General features: G+C 37.8%; 2 protein-coding genes across 10 annotated transcripts in view; both read left to right on the top strand.

The window, feature by feature from the left end:
* LOC309476885 (vitelline membrane outer layer protein 1-like) overlaps positions 1-21,882 on the top strand; it is a 72,151-nt gene that overhangs the window by 1,129 nt on the left and 49,140 nt on the right. For 6 of the 8 annotated variants that reach the window (XR_014198401.1, XR_014198402.1, XR_014198403.1 and 3 more), the window contains one exon: positions 83-233. Coding sequence is in view for 5 of the 8 variants with exons in the window: in XM_082140026.1 (XP_081996152.1) it covers positions 83-232 (150 nt within the window). In the remaining 3 variants the exon portion in view is untranslated. Of the gene's footprint in view, positions 1-51; positions 234-21,882 lie in introns of those variants that run through there. The other 2 variants (XM_082140030.1, XM_082140029.1) reach the window with 1 other exon arrangement.
* Positions 229-21,643, top strand: LOC309476905 (lung adenoma susceptibility protein 2-like). 2 transcript variants are annotated; one of them, XM_082140064.1, is made up of 7 exons: positions 229-692; positions 16,922-17,051; positions 18,440-18,506; positions 18,581-18,727; positions 20,308-20,363; positions 20,448-20,640; positions 21,203-21,643. In XM_082140064.1, the coding sequence occupies exons 2-6, from the start codon at positions 16,942-16,944 to the stop codon at positions 20,590-20,592; spliced, it is 525 nt and encodes a 174-aa protein (XP_081996190.1). In that variant the 5' UTR covers positions 229-692; positions 16,922-16,941; the 3' UTR covers positions 20,593-20,640; positions 21,203-21,643. The 2 variants fall into 2 exon arrangements, with proteins under 2 accessions (XP_081996190.1, XP_081996191.1); XM_082140065.1 differs by lacking the exon at positions 21,203-21,643 and having other exon boundaries at positions 20,448-20,771.

The following is a 21,882-nucleotide window of genomic DNA, read 5'->3' as shown; positions in this document are numbered from 1 at the left end:
AAATGAATTACATATTTTATCATAATATTGTCACATTTGATTTTTCTCCAGGTTCACCTGCAGTGATGGTTTTTTGCTGCAGGGTGACGGCACAGCCTGGGGCAATTGGGGAAACTGGAGTCCCAAATGTAAAGGAACAGGAATCTGCGGCATACAGACCCGGGTAGAAGAGCCACAGGGAAGTGGAGACGACACCGCTCTCAATGACGTGCGCATGTTCTGCTGTGATTAAGGTGACGTGATCGCAATCAAAAACTCAGACTGACACACACTGCAGATCAACTAAATCTGTTTATTCTTTCAGGTGTAAGGGGCTGTTTACACCTGGCCACTTCATGCGTTTTCTCATATCGGATAGCTATCCGATCGTGAAAAGACCAGGTGTAAATGCCCTCCGAAACGCATTCGAGACGCATTTGAATCCGATCGCTCAAACCACTTCAGGAGGTGGTCTGGGACGCATTCCAGACGAAACTGGACAAGTGTAAATGCATCTGGTTGTTGAAACCACATATGTAAATTGTACTCCTCCCAAAAATGCTAAAAAAATAAGCATGTGAGAGCGTGTTATAGTCTATATGTAATGTTATAGCCAGATATGACGACGCTACTGCAACACGCATCACCGCAGATGAGAAGCTGAGCATCTACTCATTAAACCAACGTGCAAACTATCGCAAATCAAAGTGAAAGTAAGTCGCAGACGCTTAACACACAATCATTAAAAGTAAATTTAATTGTAAATCTCTTGTGTTTGTCTCTGTGTAGATGATCAGATCTTGTGTCTGATGTTAAACACTTCTCTTGTGTTTGTCTCTGTGTAGATGATCAGATTGTGTGTCTGATGTTAAACACTTCTTCTCTTGTGTTTGTCTCTGTGTAGATGATCAGATTGTGTGTCTGATGTTAAACACTTCTCTTGTGTTTGTCTCTGTGTAGATGATCAGATTGTGTATCTGATGTTAAACACTTCTTCTCTTGTGTTTGTCTCTGTGTAGATGATCAGATTGTGTGTCTGATGTTAAACACTCCTCTTGTGTTTGTCTCTGTGTAGATGATCAGATTGTGTGTCTGATGTTAAACACTTCTTCTCTTGTGTTTGTCTCTGTGTAGATGATCAGATTGTGTGTCTGATGTTAAACACTCCTCTTGTGTTTGTCTCTGTGTAGATGATCAGATTGTGTGTCTGATGTTAAACACTTCTTCTCTTGTGTTTGTCTCTGTGTAGATGATCAGATTGTGTCTGATGTTAAACACTTCTCTTGTGTTGGTCTCTGTGTAGATGATCAGATTGTGTCTCTGATGTTAAACACTCCTCTTGTGTTTGTCTCTGTGTAGATGATCAGATTGTGTGTCTGATGTTAAACACTCCTCTTGTGTTTGTCTCTGTGTAGATGATCAGATTGTGTGTCTGATGTTAAACACTTCTTCTCTTGTGTGTGTCTCTGTGTAGATGATCAGATTGTGTCTGATGTTAAACACTTCTCTTGTGTTGGTCTCTGTGTAGATGATCAGATTGTGTCTCTGATGTTAAACACTCCTCTTGTGTTTGTCTCTGTGTAGATGATCAGATTGTGTCTGATGTTAAACACTTCTCTTGTGTTGGTCTCTGTGTAGATTATCAGATTGTGTGTCTGATGTTAAACACTCCTCTTGTGTTTGTCTCTGTGTAGATGATCAGATTGTGTGTCTGATGTTAAACACTTCTTCTCTTGTGTTTGTCTCTGTGTAGATGATCAGATTGTGTCTGATGTTAAACACTTCTCTTGTGTTGGTCTCTGTGTAGATGATCAGATTGTGTCTCTGATGTTAAACACTCCTCTTGTGTTTGTCTCTGTGTAGATGATCAGATTGTGTGTCTGATGTTAAACACTCCTCTTGTGTTTGTCTCTGTGTAGATGATCAGATTGTGTCTCTGATGTTAAACACTCCTCTTGTGTTTGTCTCTGTGTAGATGATCAGATTGTGTCTCTGATGTTAAACACTCCTCTTGTGTTTGTCTCTGTGTAGATGATCAGATTGTGTGTCTGATGTTAAACACTTCTCTTGTGTTTGTCTCTGTGTAGATGATCAGATTGTGTATCTGATGTTAAACACTTCTTCTCTTGTGTTTGTCTCTGTGTAGATGATCAGATTGTGTGTCTGATGTTAAACACTCCTCTTGTGTTTGTCTCTGTGTAGATGATCAGATTGTGTGTCTGATGTTAAACACTTCTTCTCTTGTGTTTGTCTCTGTGTAGATGATCAGATTGTGTGTCTGATGTTAAACACTCCTCTTGTGTTTGTCTCTGTGTAGATGATCAGATTGTGTGTCTGATGTTAAACACTTCTTCTCTTGTGTTTGTCTCTGTGTAGATGATCAGATTGTGTCTGATGTTAAACACTTCTCTTGTGTTGGTCTCTGTGTAGATGATCAGATTGTGTCTCTGATGTTAAACACTCCTCTTGTGTTTGTCTCTGTGTAGATGATCAGATTGTGTGTCTGATGTTAAACACTCCTCTTGTGTTTGTCTCTGTGTAGATGATCAGATTGTGTGTCTGATGTTAAACACTTCTTCTCTTGTGTGTGTCTCTGTGTAGATGATCAGATTGTGTCTGATGTTAAACACTTCTCTTGTGTTGGTCTCTGTGTAGATGATCAGATTGTGTCTCTGATGTTAAACACTCCTCTTGTGTTTGTCTCTGTGTAGATGATCAGATTGTGTCTGATGTTAAACACTTCTCTTGTGTTGGTCTCTGTGTAGATTATCAGATTGTGTGTCTGATGTTAAACACTCCTCTTGTGTTTGTCTCTGTGTAGATGATCAGATTGTGTGTCTGATGTTAAACACTTCTTCTCTTGTGTTTGTCTCTGTGTAGATGATCAGATTGTGTCTGATGTTAAACACTTCTCTTGTGTTGGTCTCTGTGTAGATGATCAGATTGTGTCTCTGATGTTAAACACTCCTCTTGTGTTTGTCTCTGTGTAGATGATCAGATTGTGTGTCTGATGTTAAACACTCCTCTTGTGTTTGTCTCTGTGTAGATGATCAGATTGTGTCTCTGATGTTAAACACTCCTCTTGTGTTTGTCTCTGTGTAGATGATCAGATTGTGTCTCTGATGTTAAACACTCCTCTTGTGTTTGTCTCTGTGTAGATGATCAGATTGTGTGTCTGATGTTAAACACTCCTCTCGTGTTTGTCTCTGTGTAGATGATCAGATTGTGTGTCTGATGTTAAACACTCCTCTTGTGTTTGTCTCTGTGTAGATGATCAGATTGTGTGTCTGATGTTAAACACTTCTTCTCTTGTGTTTGTCTCTGTGTAGATGATCAGATTGTGTGTCTGATGTTAAACATTTCTCTTGTGTTTGTCTCTGTGTAGATGATCAGATTGTGTGTCTGATGTTAAACACTCCTCTTGTGTTTGTCTCTGTGTAGATGATCAGATTGTGTGTCTGATGTTAAACACTTCTTCTCTTGTGTTTGTCTCTGTGTAGATGATCAGATTGTGTGTCTGATGTTAAACACTCCTCTTGTGTTTGTCTCTGTGTAGATGATCAGATTGTGTGTCTGATGTTAAACACTTCTCTTGTGTTTGTCTCTGTGTAGATGATCAGATTGTGTCTCTGATGTTAAGCTCTCCTCCTCTTGTGTTTGTCTCTGTGTAGATGATCAGATTGTGTCTCTGATGTTAAGCTCTCCTCCTCTTGTGTTTGTCTCTGTGTAGATGATCAGATTGTGTGTCTGATGTTAAACACTCCTCTTGTGTTTGTCTCTGTGTAGATGATCAGATTGTGTGTCTGATGTTAAACACTTCTCTTGTGTTTGTCTCTGTGTAGATGATCAGATTGTGTCTCTGATGTTAAGCTCTCCTCCTCTTGTGTTTGTCTCTGTGTAGATGATCAGATTGTGTCTCTGATGTTAAACACTTCTCTTGTGTTTGTCTCTGTGTAGATGATCAGATTGTGTCTCTGATGTTAAACACTTCTCTTGTGTTTGTCTCTGTGTAGATGATCAGATTGTGTGTCTGATGTTAAACGCTTCTCTTGTGTTTGTCTCTGTGTAGATGATCAGATTGTGTGTCTGATGTTAAGCGCTTCTCTTGTGTTTGTCTCTGTGTAGATGATCAGATTGTGTGTCTGATGTTAAACGCTTCTCTTGTGTTTGTCTCTGTGTAGATGATCAGATTGTGTGTCTGATGTTAAACGCTTCTCTTATGTTTGTCTCTGTGTAGATGATCAGATTGTGTGTCTGATGTTAAACACTCCTCTTGTGTTTGTCTCTGTGTAGATGATCAGATTGTGTGTCTGATGTTAAACACTCCTCTTGTGTTTGTCTATGTGTAGATGATCAGATTGTGTGTCTGATGTTAAACGCTTCTCTTGTGTTTGTCTCTGTGTAGATGATCAGATTGTGTGTCTGATGTTAAACACTCCTCTTGTGTTTGTCTATGTGTAGATGATCAGATTGTGTGTCTGATGTTAAACGCTTCTCTTGTGTTTGTCTCTGTGTAGATGATCAGATTGTGTGTCTGATGTTAAACGCTTCTCTTGTGTTTGTCTCTGTGTAGATGATCAGATTGTGTGTCTGATGTTAAACGCTTCTCTTGTGTTTGTCTCTGTGTAGATGATCAGATTGTGTGTCTGATGTTAAACACTTCTCTTGTGTTTGTCTCTGTGTAGATGATCAGATTGTGTCTCTGATGTTAAACACTTCTCTTGTGTTTGTCTCTGTGTAGATGATCAGATTGTGTCTCTGATGTTAAACACTTCTCTTGTGTTTGTCTCTGTGTAGATGATCAGATTGTGTCTGATGTTAAACACTTCTCTTGTGTTTGTCTCTGTGTAGATGATCAGATTGTGTGCCTGATGTCAAACGCTTCTCTTGTGTTTGTCTCTGTGTAGATGATCAGATTGTGTGTCTGATGTTAAACGCTTCTCTTGTGTTTGTCTCTGTGTAGATGATCAGATTGTGTGTCTGATGTTAAACGCTTCTCTTGTGTTTGTCTCTGTGTAGATGATCAGATTGTGTGTCTGATGTTAAACACTTCTCTTGTGTTTGTCTCTGTGTAGATGATCAGATTGTGTGACTGATGTTAAACACTTCTCTTGTGTTTGTCTCTGTGTAGATGATCAGATTGTGTCTCTGATGTTAAACACTTCTCTTGTGTTTGTCTCTGTGTAGATGATCAGATTGTGTGTCTAATGTTAAACACTTCTTCTCTTGTGTTTGTCTCTGTGTAGATGATCAGATTGTGTGTCTGATGTTAAACACTTCTCTTGTGTTTGTCTCTGTGTAGATGATCAGATTGTGTGTCTGATGTTAAACACTCCTCTTGTGTTTGTCTCTGTGTAGATGATCAGATTGTGTGTCTGATGTTAAACACTTCTCTTGTGTTTGTCTCTGTGTAGATGATCAGATTGTGTCTCTGATGTTAAACACTTCTCTTGTGTTTGTCTCTGTGTAGATGATCAGATTGTGTGTCTGATGTTAAACTCTTCTCTTGTGTTTGTCTCTGTGTAGATGATCAGATTGTGTGTCTGATGTTAAACACTTCTCTTGTGTTTGTCTCTGTGTAGATGATCAGATTGTGTGTCTGATGTTAAACACTTCTCCTCTTGTGTTTGTCTCTGTGTAGATGATCAGATTGTGTGTCTGATGTTAAACACTTCTCCTCTTGTGTTTGTCTCTGTGTAGATGATCAGATTGTGTGTCTGATGTTAAACACTCCTCTTGTGTTTGTCTCTGTGTAGATGATCAGATTGTGTGTCTGATGTTAAACACTCCTCTTGTGTTTGTCTCTGTGTAGATGATCAGATTGTGTGACTGATGTTAAACACTTCTCTTGTGTTTGTCTCTGTGTAGATGATCAGATTGTGTGTCTGATGTTAAACACTTCTCCTCTTGGTCTCTGTGTAGATGATCAGATTGTGTGTCTGATGTTAAACACTTCTCCTCTTGGTCTCTGTGTAGATGATCAGATTGTGTGTCTGATGTTAAACACTTCTCTTGTGTTTGTCTCTGTGTAGATGATCAGATTGTGTGTCTGATGTTAAACATTTCTCTTGTGTTTGTCTCTGTGTAGATGATCAGATTGTGTGTCTGATGTTAAACACTTCTCTTGTGTTTGTCTCTGTGTAGATGATCAGATTGTGTTTCTGATGTTAAACACTTCTCTTGTGTTTGTCTCTGTGTAGATGATCAGATTGTGTTTCTGATGTTAAACACTTCTCTTGTGTTTGTCTCTGTGTAGATGATCAGATTGTGTGTCTGATGTTAAACACTTCTTCTCTTGTGTTTGTCTCTGTGTAGATGATCAGATTGTGTGTCTGATGTTAAACACTTCTCTTGTGTTTGTCTCTGTGTAGATGATCAGATTGTGTGACTGATGTTAAACACTTCTCTTGTGTTTGTCTCTGTGAAGATGATCAGATTGTGTGTCTGATGTTAAACACTTCTCTTGTGTTTGTCTCTGTGAAGATGATCAGATTGTGTGTCTGCTGTTAAACACTTCTCTTGTGTTTGTCTCTGTGTAGATGATCAGATTGTGTTTCTGATGTTAAACACTTCTCTTGTGTTTGTCTCTGTGTAGATGATCAGATTGTGTTTCTGATGTTAAACACTTCTCTTGTGTTTGTCTCTGTGTAGATGATCAGATTGTGTGTCTGATGTTAAACACTTCTTCTCTTGTGTTTGTCTCTGTGTAGATGATCAGATTGTGTCTGATGTTAAACACTTCTCTTGTGTTGGTCTCTGTGTAGATGATCAGATTGTGTCTCTGATGTTAAACACTCCTCTTGTGTTTGTCTCTGTGTAGATGATCAGATTGTGTCTGATGTTAAACACTTCTCTTGTGTTGGTCTCTGTGTAGATTATCAGATTGTGTGTCTGATGTTAAACACTCCTCTTGTGTTTGTCTCTGTGTAGATGATCAGATTGTGTGTCTGATGTTAAACACTTCTTCTCTTGTGTTTGTCTCTGTGTAGATGATCAGATTGTGTCTGATGTTAAACACTTCTCTTGTGTTGGTCTCTGTGTAGATGATCAGATTGTGTCTCTGATGTTAAACACTCCTCTTGTGTTTGTCTCTGTGTAGATGATCAGATTGTGTGTCTGATGTTAAACACTCCTCTTGTGTTTGTCTCTGTGTAGATGATCAGATTGTGTCTCTGATGTTAAACACTCCTCTTGTGTTTGTCTCTGTGTAGATGATCAGATTGTGTCTCTGATGTTAAACACTCCTCTTGTGTTTGTCTCTGTGTAGATGATCAGATTGTGTGTCTGATGTTAAACACTCCTCTCGTGTTTGTCTCTGTGTAGATGATCAGATTGTGTGTCTGATGTTAAACACTCCTCTTGTGTTTGTCTCTGTGTAGATGATCAGATTGTGTGTCTGATGTTAAACACTTCTTCTCTTGTGTTTGTCTCTGTGTAGATGATCAGATTGTGTGTCTGATGTTAAACATTTCTCTTGTGTTTGTCTCTGTGTAGATGATCAGATTGTGTGTCTGATGTTAAACACTCCTCTTGTGTTTGTCTCTGTGTAGATGATCAGATTGTGTGTCTGATGTTAAACACTTCTTCTCTTGTGTTTGTCTCTGTGTAGATGATCAGATTGTGTGTCTGATGTTAAACACTCCTCTTGTGTTTGTCTCTGTGTAGATGATCAGATTGTGTGTCTGATGTTAAACACTTCTCTTGTGTTTGTCTCTGTGTAGATGATCAGATTGTGTCTCTGATGTTAAGCTCTCCTCCTCTTGTGTTTGTCTCTGTGTAGATGATCAGATTGTGTCTCTGATGTTAAGCTCTCCTCCTCTTGTGTTTGTCTCTGTGTAGATGATCAGATTGTGTGTCTGATGTTAAACACTTCTCTTGTGTTTGTCTCTGTGAAGATGATCAGATTGTGTCTCTGATGTTAAGCTCTCCTCCTCTTGTGTTTGTCTCTGTGTAGATGATCAGATTGTGTGTCTGATGTTAAACACTTCTCTTGTGTTTGTCTCTGTGTAGATGATCAGATTGTGTGTCTGATGTTAAACACTTCTCTTGTGTTTGTCTCTGTGTAGATGATCAGATTGTGTCTCTGATGTTAAACACTCCTCTTGTGTTTGTCTCTGTGTAGATGATCAGATTGTGTGTCTGATGTTAAACACTCCTCTTGTGTTTGTCTCTGTGTAGATGATCAGATTGTGTCTCTGATGTTAAACACTCCTCTTGTGTTTGTCTCTGTGTAGATGATCAGATTGTGTCTCTGATGTTAAACACTCCTCTTGTGTTTGTCTCTGTGTAGATGATCAGATTGTGTGTCTGATGTTAAACACTCCTCTCGTGTTTGTCTCTGTGTAGATGATCAGATTGTGTGTCTGATGTTAAACACTCCTCTTGTGTTTGTCTCTGTGTAGATGATCAGATTGTGTGTCTGATGTTAAACACTTCTTCTCTTGTGTTTGTCTCTGTGTAGATGATCAGATTGTGTGTCTGATGTTAAACATTTCTCTTGTGTTTGTCTCTGTGTAGATGATCAGATTGTGTGTCTGATGTTAAACACTCCTCTTGTGTTTGTCTCTGTGTAGATGATCAGATTGTGTGTCTGATGTTAAACACTTCTTCTCTTGTGTTTGTCTCTGTGTAGATGATCAGATTGTGTGTCTGATGTTAAACACTCCTCTTGTGTTTGTCTCTGTGTAGATGATCAGATTGTGTGTCTGATGTTAAACACTTCTCTTGTGTTTGTCTCTGTGTAGATGATCAGATTGTGTCTCTGATGTTAAGCTCTCCTCCTCTTGTGTTTGTCTCTGTGTAGATGATCAGATTGTGTCTCTGATGTTAAGCTCTCCTCCTCTTGTGTTTGTCTCTGTGTAGATGATCAGATTGTGTGTCTGATGTTAAACACTCCTCTTGTGTTTGTCTCTGTGTAGATGATCAGATTGTGTGTCTGATGTTAAACACTTCTCTTGTGTTTGTCTCTGTGTAGATGATCAGATTGTGTCTCTGATGTTAAGCTCTCCTCCTCTTGTGTTTGTCTCTGTGTAGATGATCAGATTGTGTCTCTGATGTTAAACACTTCTCTTGTGTTTGTCTCTGTGTAGATGATTAGATTGTGTCTCTGATGTTAAACACTTCTCTTGTGTTTGTCTCTGTGTAGATGATCAGATTGTGTGTCTGATGTTAAACACTTCTCTTGTGTTTGTCTCTGTGTAGATGATCAGATTGTGTGTCTGATGTTAAACACTTCTCTTGTGTTTGTCTCTGTGTAGATGATCAGATTGTGTGTCTGATGTTAAACACTTCTCTTGTGTTTGTCTCTGTGTAGATGATCAGATTGTGTGTCTGATGTTAAGCGCTTCTCTTGTGTTTGTCTCTGTGTAGATGATCAGATTGTGTGTCTGATGTTAAACGCTTCTCTTGTGTTTGTCTCTGTGTAGATGATCAGATTGTGTGTCTGATGTTAAACGCTTCTCTTGTGTTTGTCTCTGTGTAGATGATCAGATTGTGTGTCTGATGTTAAACGCTTCTCTTGTGTTTGTCTCTGTGTAGATGATCAGATTGTGTGTCTGATGTTAAACACTTCTCTTGTGTTTGTCTCTGTGTAGATGATCAGATTGTGTGACTGATGTTAAACACTTCTCTTGTGTTTGTCTCTGTGTAGATGATCAGATTGTGTCTGATGTTAAACACTTCTCTTGTGTTTGTCTCTGTGTAGATGATCAGATTGTGTGTCTAATGTTAAACACTTCTTCTCTTGTGTTTGTCTCTGTGTAGATGATCAGATTGTGTGTCTGATGTTAAACACTTCTCTTGTGTTTGTCTCTGTGTAGATGATCAGATTGTGTGTCTGATGTTAAACACTCCTCTTGTGTTTGTCTCTGTGTAGATGATCAGATTGTGTGTCTGATGTTAAACACTTCTCTTGTGTTTGTCTCTGTGTAGATGATCAGATTGTGTCTCTGATGTTAAACACTTCTCTTGTGTTTGTCTCTGTGTAGATGATCAGATTGTGTGTCTGATGTTAAACTCTTCTCTTGTGTTTGTCTCTGTGTAGATGATCAGATTGTGTGTCTGATGTTAAACACTTCTCTTGTGTTTGTCTCTGTGTAGATGATCAGATTGTGTGTCTGATGTTAAACACTTCTCCTCTTGTGTTTGTCTCTGTGTAGATGATCAGATTGTGTGTCTGATGTTAAACACTTCTCTTGTGTTTGTCTCTGTGTAGATGATCAGATTGTGTGTCTGATGTTAAACACTCCTCTTGTGTTTGTCTCTGTGTAGATGATCAGATTGTGTGACTGATGTTAAACACTTCTCTTGTGTTTGTCTCTGTGTAGATGATCAGATTGTGTGTCTGATGTTAAACACTTCTCCTCTTGTGTTTGTCTCTGTGTAGATGATCAGATTGTGTGTCTGATGTTAAACACTTCTCCTCTTGTGTTTGTCTCTGTGTAGATGATCAGATTGTGTGTCTGATGTTAAACACTCCTCTTGTGTTTGTCTCTGTGTAGATGATCAGATTGTGTGACTGATGTTAAACACTTCTCTTGTGTTTGTCTCTGTGTAGATGATCAGATTGTGTGTCTGATGTTAAACACTTCTCCTCTTGGTCTCTGTGTAGATGATCAGATTGTGTGTCTGATGTTAAACACTTCTCCTCTTGGTCTCTGTGTAGATGATCAGATTGTGTGTCTGATGTTAAACACTTCTCTTGTGTTTGTCTCTGTGTAGATGATCAGATTGTGTGTCTGATGTTAAACATTTATCTTGTGTTTGTCTCTGTGTAGATGATCAGATTGTGTGTCTGATGTTAAACACTTCTCTTGTGTTTGTCTCTGTGTAGATGATCAGATTGTGTTTCTGATGTTAAACACTTCTCTTGTGTTTGTCTCTGTGTAGATGATCAGATTGTGTTTCTGATGTTAAACACTTCTCTTGTGTTTGTCTCTGTGTAGATGATCAGATTGTGTGTCTGATGTTAAACACTTCTTCTCTTGTGTTTGTCTCTGTGTAGATGATCAGATTGTGTGTCTGATGTTAAACACTTCTCTTGTGTTTGTCTCTGTGTAGATGATCAGATTGTGTGACTGATGTTAAACACTTCTCTTGTGTTTGTCTCTGTGTAGATGATCAGATTGTGTGTCTGATGTTAAACATTTATCTTGTGTTTGTCTCTGTGTAGATGATCAGATTGTGTGTCTGATGTTAAACACTTCTCTTGTGTTTGTCTCTGTGTAGATGATCAGATTGTGTTTCTGATGTTAAACACTTCTCTTGTGTTTGTCTCTGTGTAGATGATCAGATTGTGTTTCTGATGTTAAACACTTCTCTTGTGTTTGTCTCTGTGTAGATGATCAGATTGTGTGTCTGATGTTAAACACTTCTTCTCTTGTGTTTGTCTCTGTGTAGATGATCAGATTGTGTGTCTGATGTTAAACACTTCTCTTGTGTTTGTCTCTGTGTAGATGATCAGATTGTGTGACTGATGTTAAACACTTCTCTTGTGTTTGTCTCTGTGAAGATGATCAGATTGTGTGTCTGATGTTAAACACTTCTTCTCTTGTGTTTGTCTCTGTGTAGATGATCAGATTGTGTGTCTGATGTTAAACACTTCTCTTGTGTTTGTCTCTGTGTAGATGATCAGATTGTGTGACTGATGTTAAACACTTCTCTTGTGTTTGTCTCTGTGAAGATGATCAGATTGTGTGTCTGATGTTAAACACTTCTCTTGTGTTTGTCTCTGTGTAGATGATCAGATTGTGTTTCTGATGTTAAACACTTCTTCTCTTGTGTTTGTCTCTGTGTAGATGATCAGATTGTGTGTCTGATGTTAAACACTTCTTCTCTTGTGTTTGTCTCTGTGTAGATGATCAGATTGTGTGTCTGATGTTAAACACTTCTTCTCTTGTGTTTGTCTCTGTGTAGATGATCAGATTGTGTGTCTGATGTTAAACACTTCTTCTCTTGTGTTTGTCTCTGTGTAGATGATCAGATTGTGTGTCTGATGTTAAACACTTCTCTTGTGTTTGTCTCTGTGTAGATGATCAGATTGTGTTTCTGATGTTAAACACTTCTCTTGTGTTTGTCTCTGTGTAGATGATCAGATTGTGTTTCTGATGTTAAACACTTCTTCTCTTGTGTTTGTCTCTGTGTAGATGATCAGATTGTGTGTCTGATGTTAAACACTCCTCTTGTGTTTGTCTCTGTGTAGATGATCAGATTGTGTGTCTGATGTTAAACACTTCTTCTCTTGTGTTTGTCTCTGTGTAGATGATCAGATTGTGTGTCTGATGTTAAACACTTCTTCTCTTGTGTTTATCTCTGTGTAGATGATCAGATTGTGTCTCTGATGTTAAACACTTCTCTTGTGTTTGTCTCTGTGTAGATGATCAGATTGTGTGTCTGATGTTAAACACTCCTCTTGTGTTTGTCTCTGTGTAGATGATCAGATTGTGTGTCTGATGTTAAACACTTCTCTTGTGTTTGTCTCTGTGTAGATGATCAGATTGTGTCTCTGATGTTAAGCTCTCCTCCTCTTGTGTTTGTCTCTGTGTAGATGATCAGATTGTCTCTGATGTTAAACACTTCTCTTGTGTTTGTCTCTGTGTAGATGATCAGATTGTGTCTCTGATGTTAAACACTTCTCTTGTGTTTGTCTCTGTGTAGATGATCAGATTGTGTGTCTGATGTTAAACACTTCTCTTGTGTTTGTCTCTGTGTAGATGATCAGATTGTGTGTCTGATGTTAAACACTTCTCTTGTGTTTGTCTCTGTGTAGATGATCAGATTGTGTGTCTGATGTTAAACACTTCTCTTGTGTTTGTCTCTGTGTAGATGATCAGATTGTGTCTCTGATGTTAAACACTTCTCTTGTGTTTGTCTCTGTGTAGATGATCAGATTGTGTGTCTGATGTTAAACACTTCTCTTGTGTTTGTCTCTGTGTAGATGATCAGATTGTGTGTCTGATGTTAAACACTTCTCTTGTGTTTGTCTCTGTGTAGATGATCAGATTGTGTGTCTGATGTTAAACGCTTCTCTTGTGTTTGTCTCTGTGTAGATGGTCAGATTGTGTGTCTGATGTTAAACGCTTCTCTTGTGTTTGTCTCTGTGTAGATGATCAGATTGTGTGTCTGATGTTAAACGCTTCTCTTGTGTTTGTCTCTGTGTAGATGATCAGATTGTGTGTCTGATGTTAAACGCTTCTCTTGTGTTTGTCTCTGTGTAGATGATCAGATTGTGTGTCTGATGTTAAACACTTCTCTTGTGTTTGTCTCTGTGTAGATGATCAGATTGTGTGTCTGATGTTAAACACTTCTCCTCTTGTGTTTGTCTCTGTGTAGATGATCAGATTGTGTGTCTGATGTTAAACACTTCTCCTCTTGTGTTTGTCTCTGTGTAGATGATCAGATTGTGTGTCTGATGTTAAACACTCCTCTTGTGTTTGTCTCTGTGTAGATGATCAGATTGTGTGACTGATGTTAAACACTTCTCTTGTGTTTGTCTCTGTGTAGATGATCAGATTGTGTGTCTGATGTTAAACACTTCTCCTCTTGTGTTTGTCTCTGTGTAGATGATCAGATTGTGTGTCTGATGTTAAACACTTCTCCTCTTGTGTTTGTCTCTGTGTAGATGATCAGATTGTGTGTCTGATGTTAAACACTCCTCTTGTGTTTGTCTCTGTGTAGATGATCAGATTGTGTGACTGATGTTAAACACTTCTCTTGTGTTTGTCTCTGTGTAGATGATCAGATTGTGTGTCTGATGTTAAACACTTCTCCTCTTGGTCTCTGTGTAGATGATCAGATTGTGTGTCTGATGTTAAACACTTCTCCTCTTGGTCTCTGTGTAGATGATCAGATTGTGTGTCTGATGTTAAACACTTCTCTTGTGTTTGTCTCTGTGTAGATGATCAGATTGTGTTTCTGATGTTAAACACTTCTCTTGTGTTTGTCTCTGTGTAGATGATCAGATTGTGTGTCTGATGTTAAACACTTCTCTTGTGTTTGTCTCTGTGTAGATGATCAGATTGTGTTTCTGATGTTAAACACTTCTCTTGTGTTTGTCTCTGTGTAGATGATCAGATTGTGTTTCTGATGTTAAACACTTCTCTTGTGTTTGTCTCTGTGTAGATGATCAGATTGTGTGTCTGATGTTAAACACTTCTTCTCTTGTGTTTGTCTCTGTGTAGATGATCAGATTGTGTGTCTGATGTTAAACACTTCTCTTGTGTTTGTCTCTGTGTAGATGATCAGATTGTGTGACTGATGTTAAACACTTCTCTTGTGTTTGTCTCTGTGAAGATGATCAGATTGTGTGTCTGATGTTAAACACTTCTCTTGTGTTTGTCTCTGTGTAGATGATCAGATTGTGTTTCTGATGTTAAACACTTCTTCTCTTGTGTTTGTCTCTGTGTAGATGATCAGATTGTGTGTCTGATGTTAAACACTTCTTCTCTTGTGTTTGTCTCTGTGTAGATGATCAGATTGTGTGTCTGATGTTAAACACTTCTTCTCTTGTGTTTGTCTCTGTGTAGATGATCAGATTGTGTGTCTGATGTTAAACACTTCTTCTCTTGTGTTTGTCTCTGTGTAGATGATCAGATTGTGTGTCTGATGTTAAACACTTCTCTTGTGTTTGTCTCTGTGTAGATGATCAGATTGTGTTTCTGATGTTAAACACTTCTCTTGTGTTTGTCTCTGTGTAGATGATCAGATTGTGTTTCTGATGTTAAACACTTCTTCTCTTGTGTTTGTCTCTGTGTAGATGATCAGATTGTGTGTCTGATGTTAAACACTCCTCTTGTGTTTGTCTCTGTGTAGATGATCAGATTGTGTGTCTGATGTTAAACACTTCTTCTCTTGTGTTTATCTCTGTGTAGATGATCAGATTGTGTCTCTGATGTTAAACACTTCTCTTGTGTTTGTCTCTGTGTAGATGATCAGATTGTGTGTCTGATGTTAAACACTTCTTCTCTTGTGTTTATCTCTGTGTAGATGATCAGATTGTGTCTCTGATGTTAAACACTTCTCTTGTGTTTGTCTCTGTGTAGATGATCAGATTGTGTGTCTGATGTTAAACACTCCTCTTGTGTTTGTCTCTGTGTAGATGATCAGATTGTGTGTCTGATGTTAAACACTTCTCTTGTGTTTGTCTCTGTGTAGATGATCAGATTGTGTCTCTGATGTTAAGCTCTCCTCTTGTGTTTGTCTCTGTGTAGATGATCAGATTGTCTCTGATGTTAAACACTTCTCTTGTGTTTGTCTCTGTGTAGATGATCAGATTGTGTCTCTGATGTTAAACACTTCTCTTGTGTTTGTCTCTGTGTAGATGATCAGATTGTGTGTCTGATGTTAAACACTTCTCTTGTGTTTGTCTCTGTGTAGATGATCAGATTGTGTGTCTGATGTTAAACACTTCTCTTGTGTTTGTCTCTGTGTAGATGATCAGATTGTGTGTCTGATGTTAAACACTTCTCTTGTGTTTGTCTCTGTGTAGATGATCAGATTGTGTCTCTGATGTTAAACACTTCTCTTGTGTTTGTCTCTGTGTAGATGATCAGATTGTGTGTCTGATGTTAAACACTTCTCTTGTGTTTGTCTCTGTGTAGATGATCAGATTGTGTGTCTGATGTTAAACACTTCTCTTGTGTTTGTCTCTGTGTAGATGGTCAGATTGTGTGTCTGATGTTAAACGCTTCTCTTGTGTTTGTCTCTGTGTAGATGATCAGATTGTGTGTCTGATGTTAAACGCTTCTCTTGTGTTTGTCTCTGTGTAGATGATCAGATTGTGTGTCTGATGTTAAACGCTTCTCTTGTGTTTGTCTCTGTGTAGATGATCAGATTGTGTGTCTGATGTTAAACACTTCTCTTGTGTTTGTCTCTGTGTAGATGATCAGATTGTGTGACTGATGTTAAACACTTCTCTTGTGTTTGTCTCTGTGTAGATGATCAGATTGTGTCTCTGATGTTAAACACTTCTCTTGTGTTTGTCTCTGTGTAGATGATCAGATTGTGTGTCTGATGTTAAACACTTCTCTTGTGTTTGTCTCTGTGTAGATGATCAGATTGTGTGACTGATGTTAAACACTTCTCTTGTGTTTGTCTCTGTGTAGATGATCAGATTGTGTCTCTGATGTTAAACGCTTCTCTTGTGTTTGTCTCTGTGTAGATGATCAGATTGTGTGTCTGATGTTAAACACTTCTCTTGTGTTTGTCTCTGTGTAGATGATCAGATTGTGTGACTGATGTTAAACGCTTCTCTTGTGTTTGTCTCTGTGTAGATGATCAGATTGTGTGTCTGATGTTAAACGCTTCTCTTGTGTTTGTCTCTGTGTAGATGATCAGATTGTGTGTCTGATGTTAAACGCTTCTCTTGTGTTTGTCTCTGTGTAGATGATCAGATTGTGTGTCTGATGTTAAACGCTTCTCTTGTGTTTGTCTCTGTGTAGATGATCAGATTGTGTGTCTGATGTTAAACACTTCTCTTGTGTTTGTCTCTGTGTAGATGATCAGATTGTGTGACTGATGTTAAACACTTCTCTTGTGTTTGTCTCTGTGTAGATGATCAGATTGTGTGTCTGATGTTAAACACTTCTCTTGTGTTTGTCTCTGTGTAGATGATCAGATTGTGTCTCTGATGTTAAACACTTCTCTTGTGTTTGTCTCTGTGTAGATGATCAGATTGTGTCTGATGTTAAACACTTCTCTTGTGTTTGTCTCTGTGTAGATGATCAGATTGTGTCTGATGTTAAACACTTCTCTTGTGTTTGTCTCTGTGTAGATGATCAGATTGTGTGTCTGATGTTAAACACTTCTCTTGTGTTTGTCTCTGTGTAGATGATCAGATTGTGTCTCTGATGTTAAACACTTCTCCTCTTGTGTTTGTCTCTGTGTAGATGATCAGATTGTGTGTCTGATGTTAAACCCTTCTTCTCTTGTGTTTGTCTCTGTGTAGATGATCAGATTGTGTCTCTGATGTTAAGCGCTCCTCCTCTTGGTCTCTGTGAGCCGCTGAAAGAACACACTTCAGGAGAGACGGAGACGCTGGACGCTGATCGATCCTGGGACAATCCACCCGTGGCCTTGTGAGGGATTTCTCACGTTTAATCGCATTATTCATTTAATGGCAAAACACTTTGATAATCTTCAAATAAAAGGGGAAAATGACACCTATCAGGGTGTGTTCAGTGTGGCATACTACAACAGTTTTTCAAGAAAATAGTATGAAATATATAGTACATACTGTTTAAACTTATTTTGCATATAACGTAATGAGGTCATGTGACAACAATAACAACACACTACTGTTTGAAATGTTTATTATTTATTATTACGTACTGCATTCTGTTTCACATATTTCTTCACACCTACACACACATATATATATACAGTACAGGCCAAAAGTTTGGAAACATTACTATTTTTAATGTTTTTGAAAGAAGTTTCTTCTGCTCATCAAGCCTGCATTTATTTGATCAAAAGTATAGAAAAAAAATGTAATATTGTGATATATTATTACAATTTAAAATAATTGGTTTTCAATTTATTATACTTTAAATTATCATTTATTTCTGTGATGCAAAGCTGAATTTTCAGGATCATTACTCCAGTCTATCACATGATCCTTTAGAAATCATTCTAATATGATGATTCATTATCAAAGTTGGAAACAGTTCTGCTGCTTAATATTTTTTCATAACCTGTGATACTTTTTTAGGATACTTTGATGAATAAAAAGGTTTTTTTTTTTTTTTTTAAAGAAAAGAAAAAAAGAAGCAAATGTTTTAAAAATAGAAATCTTTTGTAACAGCAATATCCACTACTGGTCAGTCATTTGGGGTCAGTAATTTTTTTTCTTTCTTTTTTTGAAATAAAAATCAATACTTTTATTCAGCAAGGTGTGTTAAATTGATAAAAAGTGATAGTAAAGAAGATTTATATTAGAAAATATTTTTTTATTTTGAATAAATGCAGTTCTTTTTAACCTTTTATTCATCAAATATATTAGGCAGCAGAACTGTGTCCAACACTCATAATAAATCAGAATATTAGAATGATTTCTAAAGGATCATGTGATAGACTGGAGTAATGATCCTGAAAATTCAGCTTTGCATCACAGAAATAAATGATAATTTAAAGTATAATAAATTGAAAACCAATTATTTTAAATTGTAATAATATATCACAATATTACATAATTTTTCTGTATTTTTGATCAAATAAATGCAGGCTTGATGAGCAGAAGAAACTTCTTTCAAAAACATTAAAAATAGTAATGTATATAGTACGGTATATTTATAATGCCATTTCAAACAGTTATCTTTGATTTTTTTTTAACCCAAAATAAAAATGTGTTCCTGTAATTAAAAAGCAACACCAATGTTGGTCATTGGTTCAATTCCCAGTGAATGCAAGACTAAAAATAAAGCATCTGCTAAATGCATAAATGTAAAGCATATCCCATGATCTGTAGTAAATCTCCAGTACCAGTGGGTGGCGCTGATGAACCACAACCGCCTGAAGAGCTTCAGAGGAGCAAGGTACAGTATGTGACGGCATTATGATTGAAACTCAATGCTGTTTAGTGTACATCAGTACTGATAGTGTGTGTTAGTCTGCAGGCTCGTGTTCATCAGGATACAGCAGCAGAAAACACCCTGGTCCAGTGGAGGCGCTCAAACACATGCTGTTCCGCCTACAGGCCGTCCAACACGACATCAGCCAATCACACGCGTCCACTGAAGCCCGAACACTGGAGCCGGTACAGTAAACCAGGACAAGAAACATCACCTCATTTAACTTCTGCTCTTGTTTTGTCAGTATTTGTTGTGATGTTCAGAGCTCATCTTTTGTATTGATCGTCACCGTTCTTGAGGTTTATGAGTTGAGTTTTGAGGTCTATGTACAAGATTCTTTGACTTTATCCCAGATATCTTTGCTTGGTAACACTTTACAACAAGGTTCATTAGTTAACATTAGTAAATGTATTAACTAACATGAACTTGCCAAAAACAATACATTTGTTTCTGTGTTGTTTGTTAATAATAAAAAAAAGCTCTTCATTGTTTGTTCATGTTAGTTCACATGTCAACTAATGTTAATATGATTTTAATAAAATATTAGTAAATGTTGGTTAACTTTAACAAAGACGAATAAATGCTGTATTGGTGCAGGCCATTATTAGTTCATGCTAACTAATGTAGTCACCTAATGTTAACTAATGAACCTTATTGTAAAGTGTTACCCTTTGCTTTGTAGGATGATTGTGCCTTTAGAAACATAAATAGTATTCTTCACATCATTAAAGGGAAGTTGTGCTCGTCTTTCCTTCCTGTGCCGTATATCAAACGCTTGTGGATCAAGAACAAATGTGGGCGGGGCTTGTTTTTTTCTGTGGAGAATTGATTGGATGGTTGTGGTTTGCTATTGGTGGATCTCATGTGAGTGACAGGTTATAGTCCCGCCCTCGTCATCAGAGAAGAGATGCTGCAAGAGGGAGGGGAATTTATTCTGAAATTATTCCATAAAAAAAAGAAAAAAGTTTTTGATTTCGTGGTGAATTTAAGTGTCATATAAAACTATAATGTATATAAAGCTACGGAAATAAAAGATCAGTTTATTGTGTTACGAACTGGACAAGAAATCTGTAGTTGCCTCTATTGTAAATGTATTGGCTGAATGTTTCATTTTGTGTTTAGTGAACGAACAAATTAAAATTGATAAAAAAAATTCTGAATAGCATCATGTTGTCATGAATAAAAAAAAAAAAATCACAATGTACAATGTGGGTAAAATATAGTTTTGTCATGTTGTGACGCTCCAGTCTCTTCCATTGCAGACATGGTATAAAAGCGAATCATTTGTATCTATTAATTTAGCAGATAATATACAAAATTATGTACAAACACAAGCAATTTATTCATAAATTGGCGATAATATTGAAGCGCTCCAATGCAAGTTCAGAGATGAAACTGCAAGCATTAGAACCTCAAGTTTAATTTCTGATTTATTTTTCCTTCTGTGAAACACAAAATTAGATGTTATGCAGAATGTTCACGCTACTCTTTTCAACATAAGTGTTTTTTATACAAAAAAATGCCATTAAACTATAATTAAAGTATGTCATGCAATCTATTCCTCTTAAGTCTTACAATAAATTTCCTCACACAAAGCTGAAATTTGGTGTTGTTGAAGACCATTGGTTCTCGTAAGTCATGTGACCAGCCAATCATGACATGTGAAGTTTATATATATATGCAACCTTAGAATTTTCCTGCATTATTCCTTCACAGTCTCATTTAAAAAAAGTTATTTTTGTTTTGTGATTGTATTTTTCATAAGGTTCCTCAGGAGGAAACAGAAGAAACTGCCATGGGAAGCGACGAGTCGTTACAGAGGTCAGGAGAGTCATGTGATCTCAGTGAAGCGGCGTTGCTCTCGTCTGTTGCTGTTCATTGTTGTTCTTTTGTCTGTTTTCTCAGAGCTCTTCATCACCTGGACAGACTGAAAACACTCGTGGACGACATGAACGAGAGGAAGGCCAGAGCAGAGGATGATGGGACAGATTGTAAACACACTCCTGCAGCGAATATCACAAACTGTGCCAGAATCAAGAAGCAGTTCTGAATCAGAAATCAAAGACTGTTATTATCCTACACACACAGACACTTCATGGATCATATTTGGTTAAATGTGTGATTTCTGCTTCACAGTGTCTAAAACCTCATGAAAGATAGAAAGTGTAAATAAACTATCAAGTAAAGCTGTTTCAAAGGGCACATGCTTTTACTGGCAATTGGACCTGATCAGTGTTTGTCTAAAGTGTGTTTACATGCAGGTCAATATCTCTTATATTCCTAAAAATACCCCCAAATACTTTAACCCATATCATAAGTATCATTAATGTTAAAAATTAATATTACCCCAGAATGAATTGCATTGCTATCCCACCCCAAAACATACAATAATAACAAAGATAAATGCTGACCAATACTTAATTATATTAATTTTACAGAAAATAATTCAATAAAACAAACAAAATGTAATGTATGTCATACGACATAGCTATGAATACACTCTAGATGTGTGTATAGTGAACATATCTACATTTTCATTCAAACAATAAATAAAGCATTAATTAAATATTTATATTTTATTTACTGACAACAATGAGAAATATTAATAAATTAGTAAAAGAATGAATCAAAGTCACCATCACACAATAAACAAATGCATATACAAGTCAACACATGAAATAAAGCTTTATTCAAACTACAATCATGTATGTAGGCTACAGGCGCTGAACCCTACATCCTTCTGCCATCTCAACACAGCGGTTCCCATTCTGAGGCTTTATTCTGATGAATCAGCTGACCGCCAGAGGTGAGCAGTGCCTTCGTGCCTGAGGTTGTTGTGTGCTGTGTTGTGCTTCACAATCTGAGGCAATAAGGGCAGGTGGAGTGATGGAGGGTCTCGTAAGGGCAGGTGGAGTGATGGAGGGTCTCGTAAGGGCAGGTGGAGTGATGGAGGGTCTCGTAAGGACAGGTGGAGTGATGGTGGGTCTCGTAAGGGCAGGTGGAGTGATGGAGGGTCTCATAAGGGCAGGTGGAGTGATGGAGGGACTCGTAAGGACAGGTGGAGTGATGAAGGGTCTCATAAGGGCAGGTGGAGTGATGGAGGGTCTCGTAAGGACAGGTGGAGTGATGGTGGGTCTCGTAAGGGCAGGTGGAGTGATGGAGGGTCTCGTAAGGACAGGTGGAGTGATGGAGGGTCTCATAAGGGCAGGTGGAGTGATGAAGGGTCTCGTAAGGACAGGTGGAGTGATGGAGGGTCTCGTAAGGACAGGTGGAGTGATGGTGGGTCTCGTAAGGACAGGTGGAGTGATGGAGGGTCTCGTAAGGACAGGTGGAGTGATGG

Source organism: Leuciscus leuciscus (genome assembly GCF_965113295.1).
Source record: "Leuciscus leuciscus genome assembly, chromosome: 16".
NCBI lineage: Eukaryota > Metazoa > Chordata > Actinopteri > Cypriniformes > Leuciscidae > Leuciscus > Leuciscus leuciscus.
The sequence above is the reverse complement of the archived record's forward strand: the minus strand, read 5'-3'. Positions and strand labels throughout refer to the sequence as shown.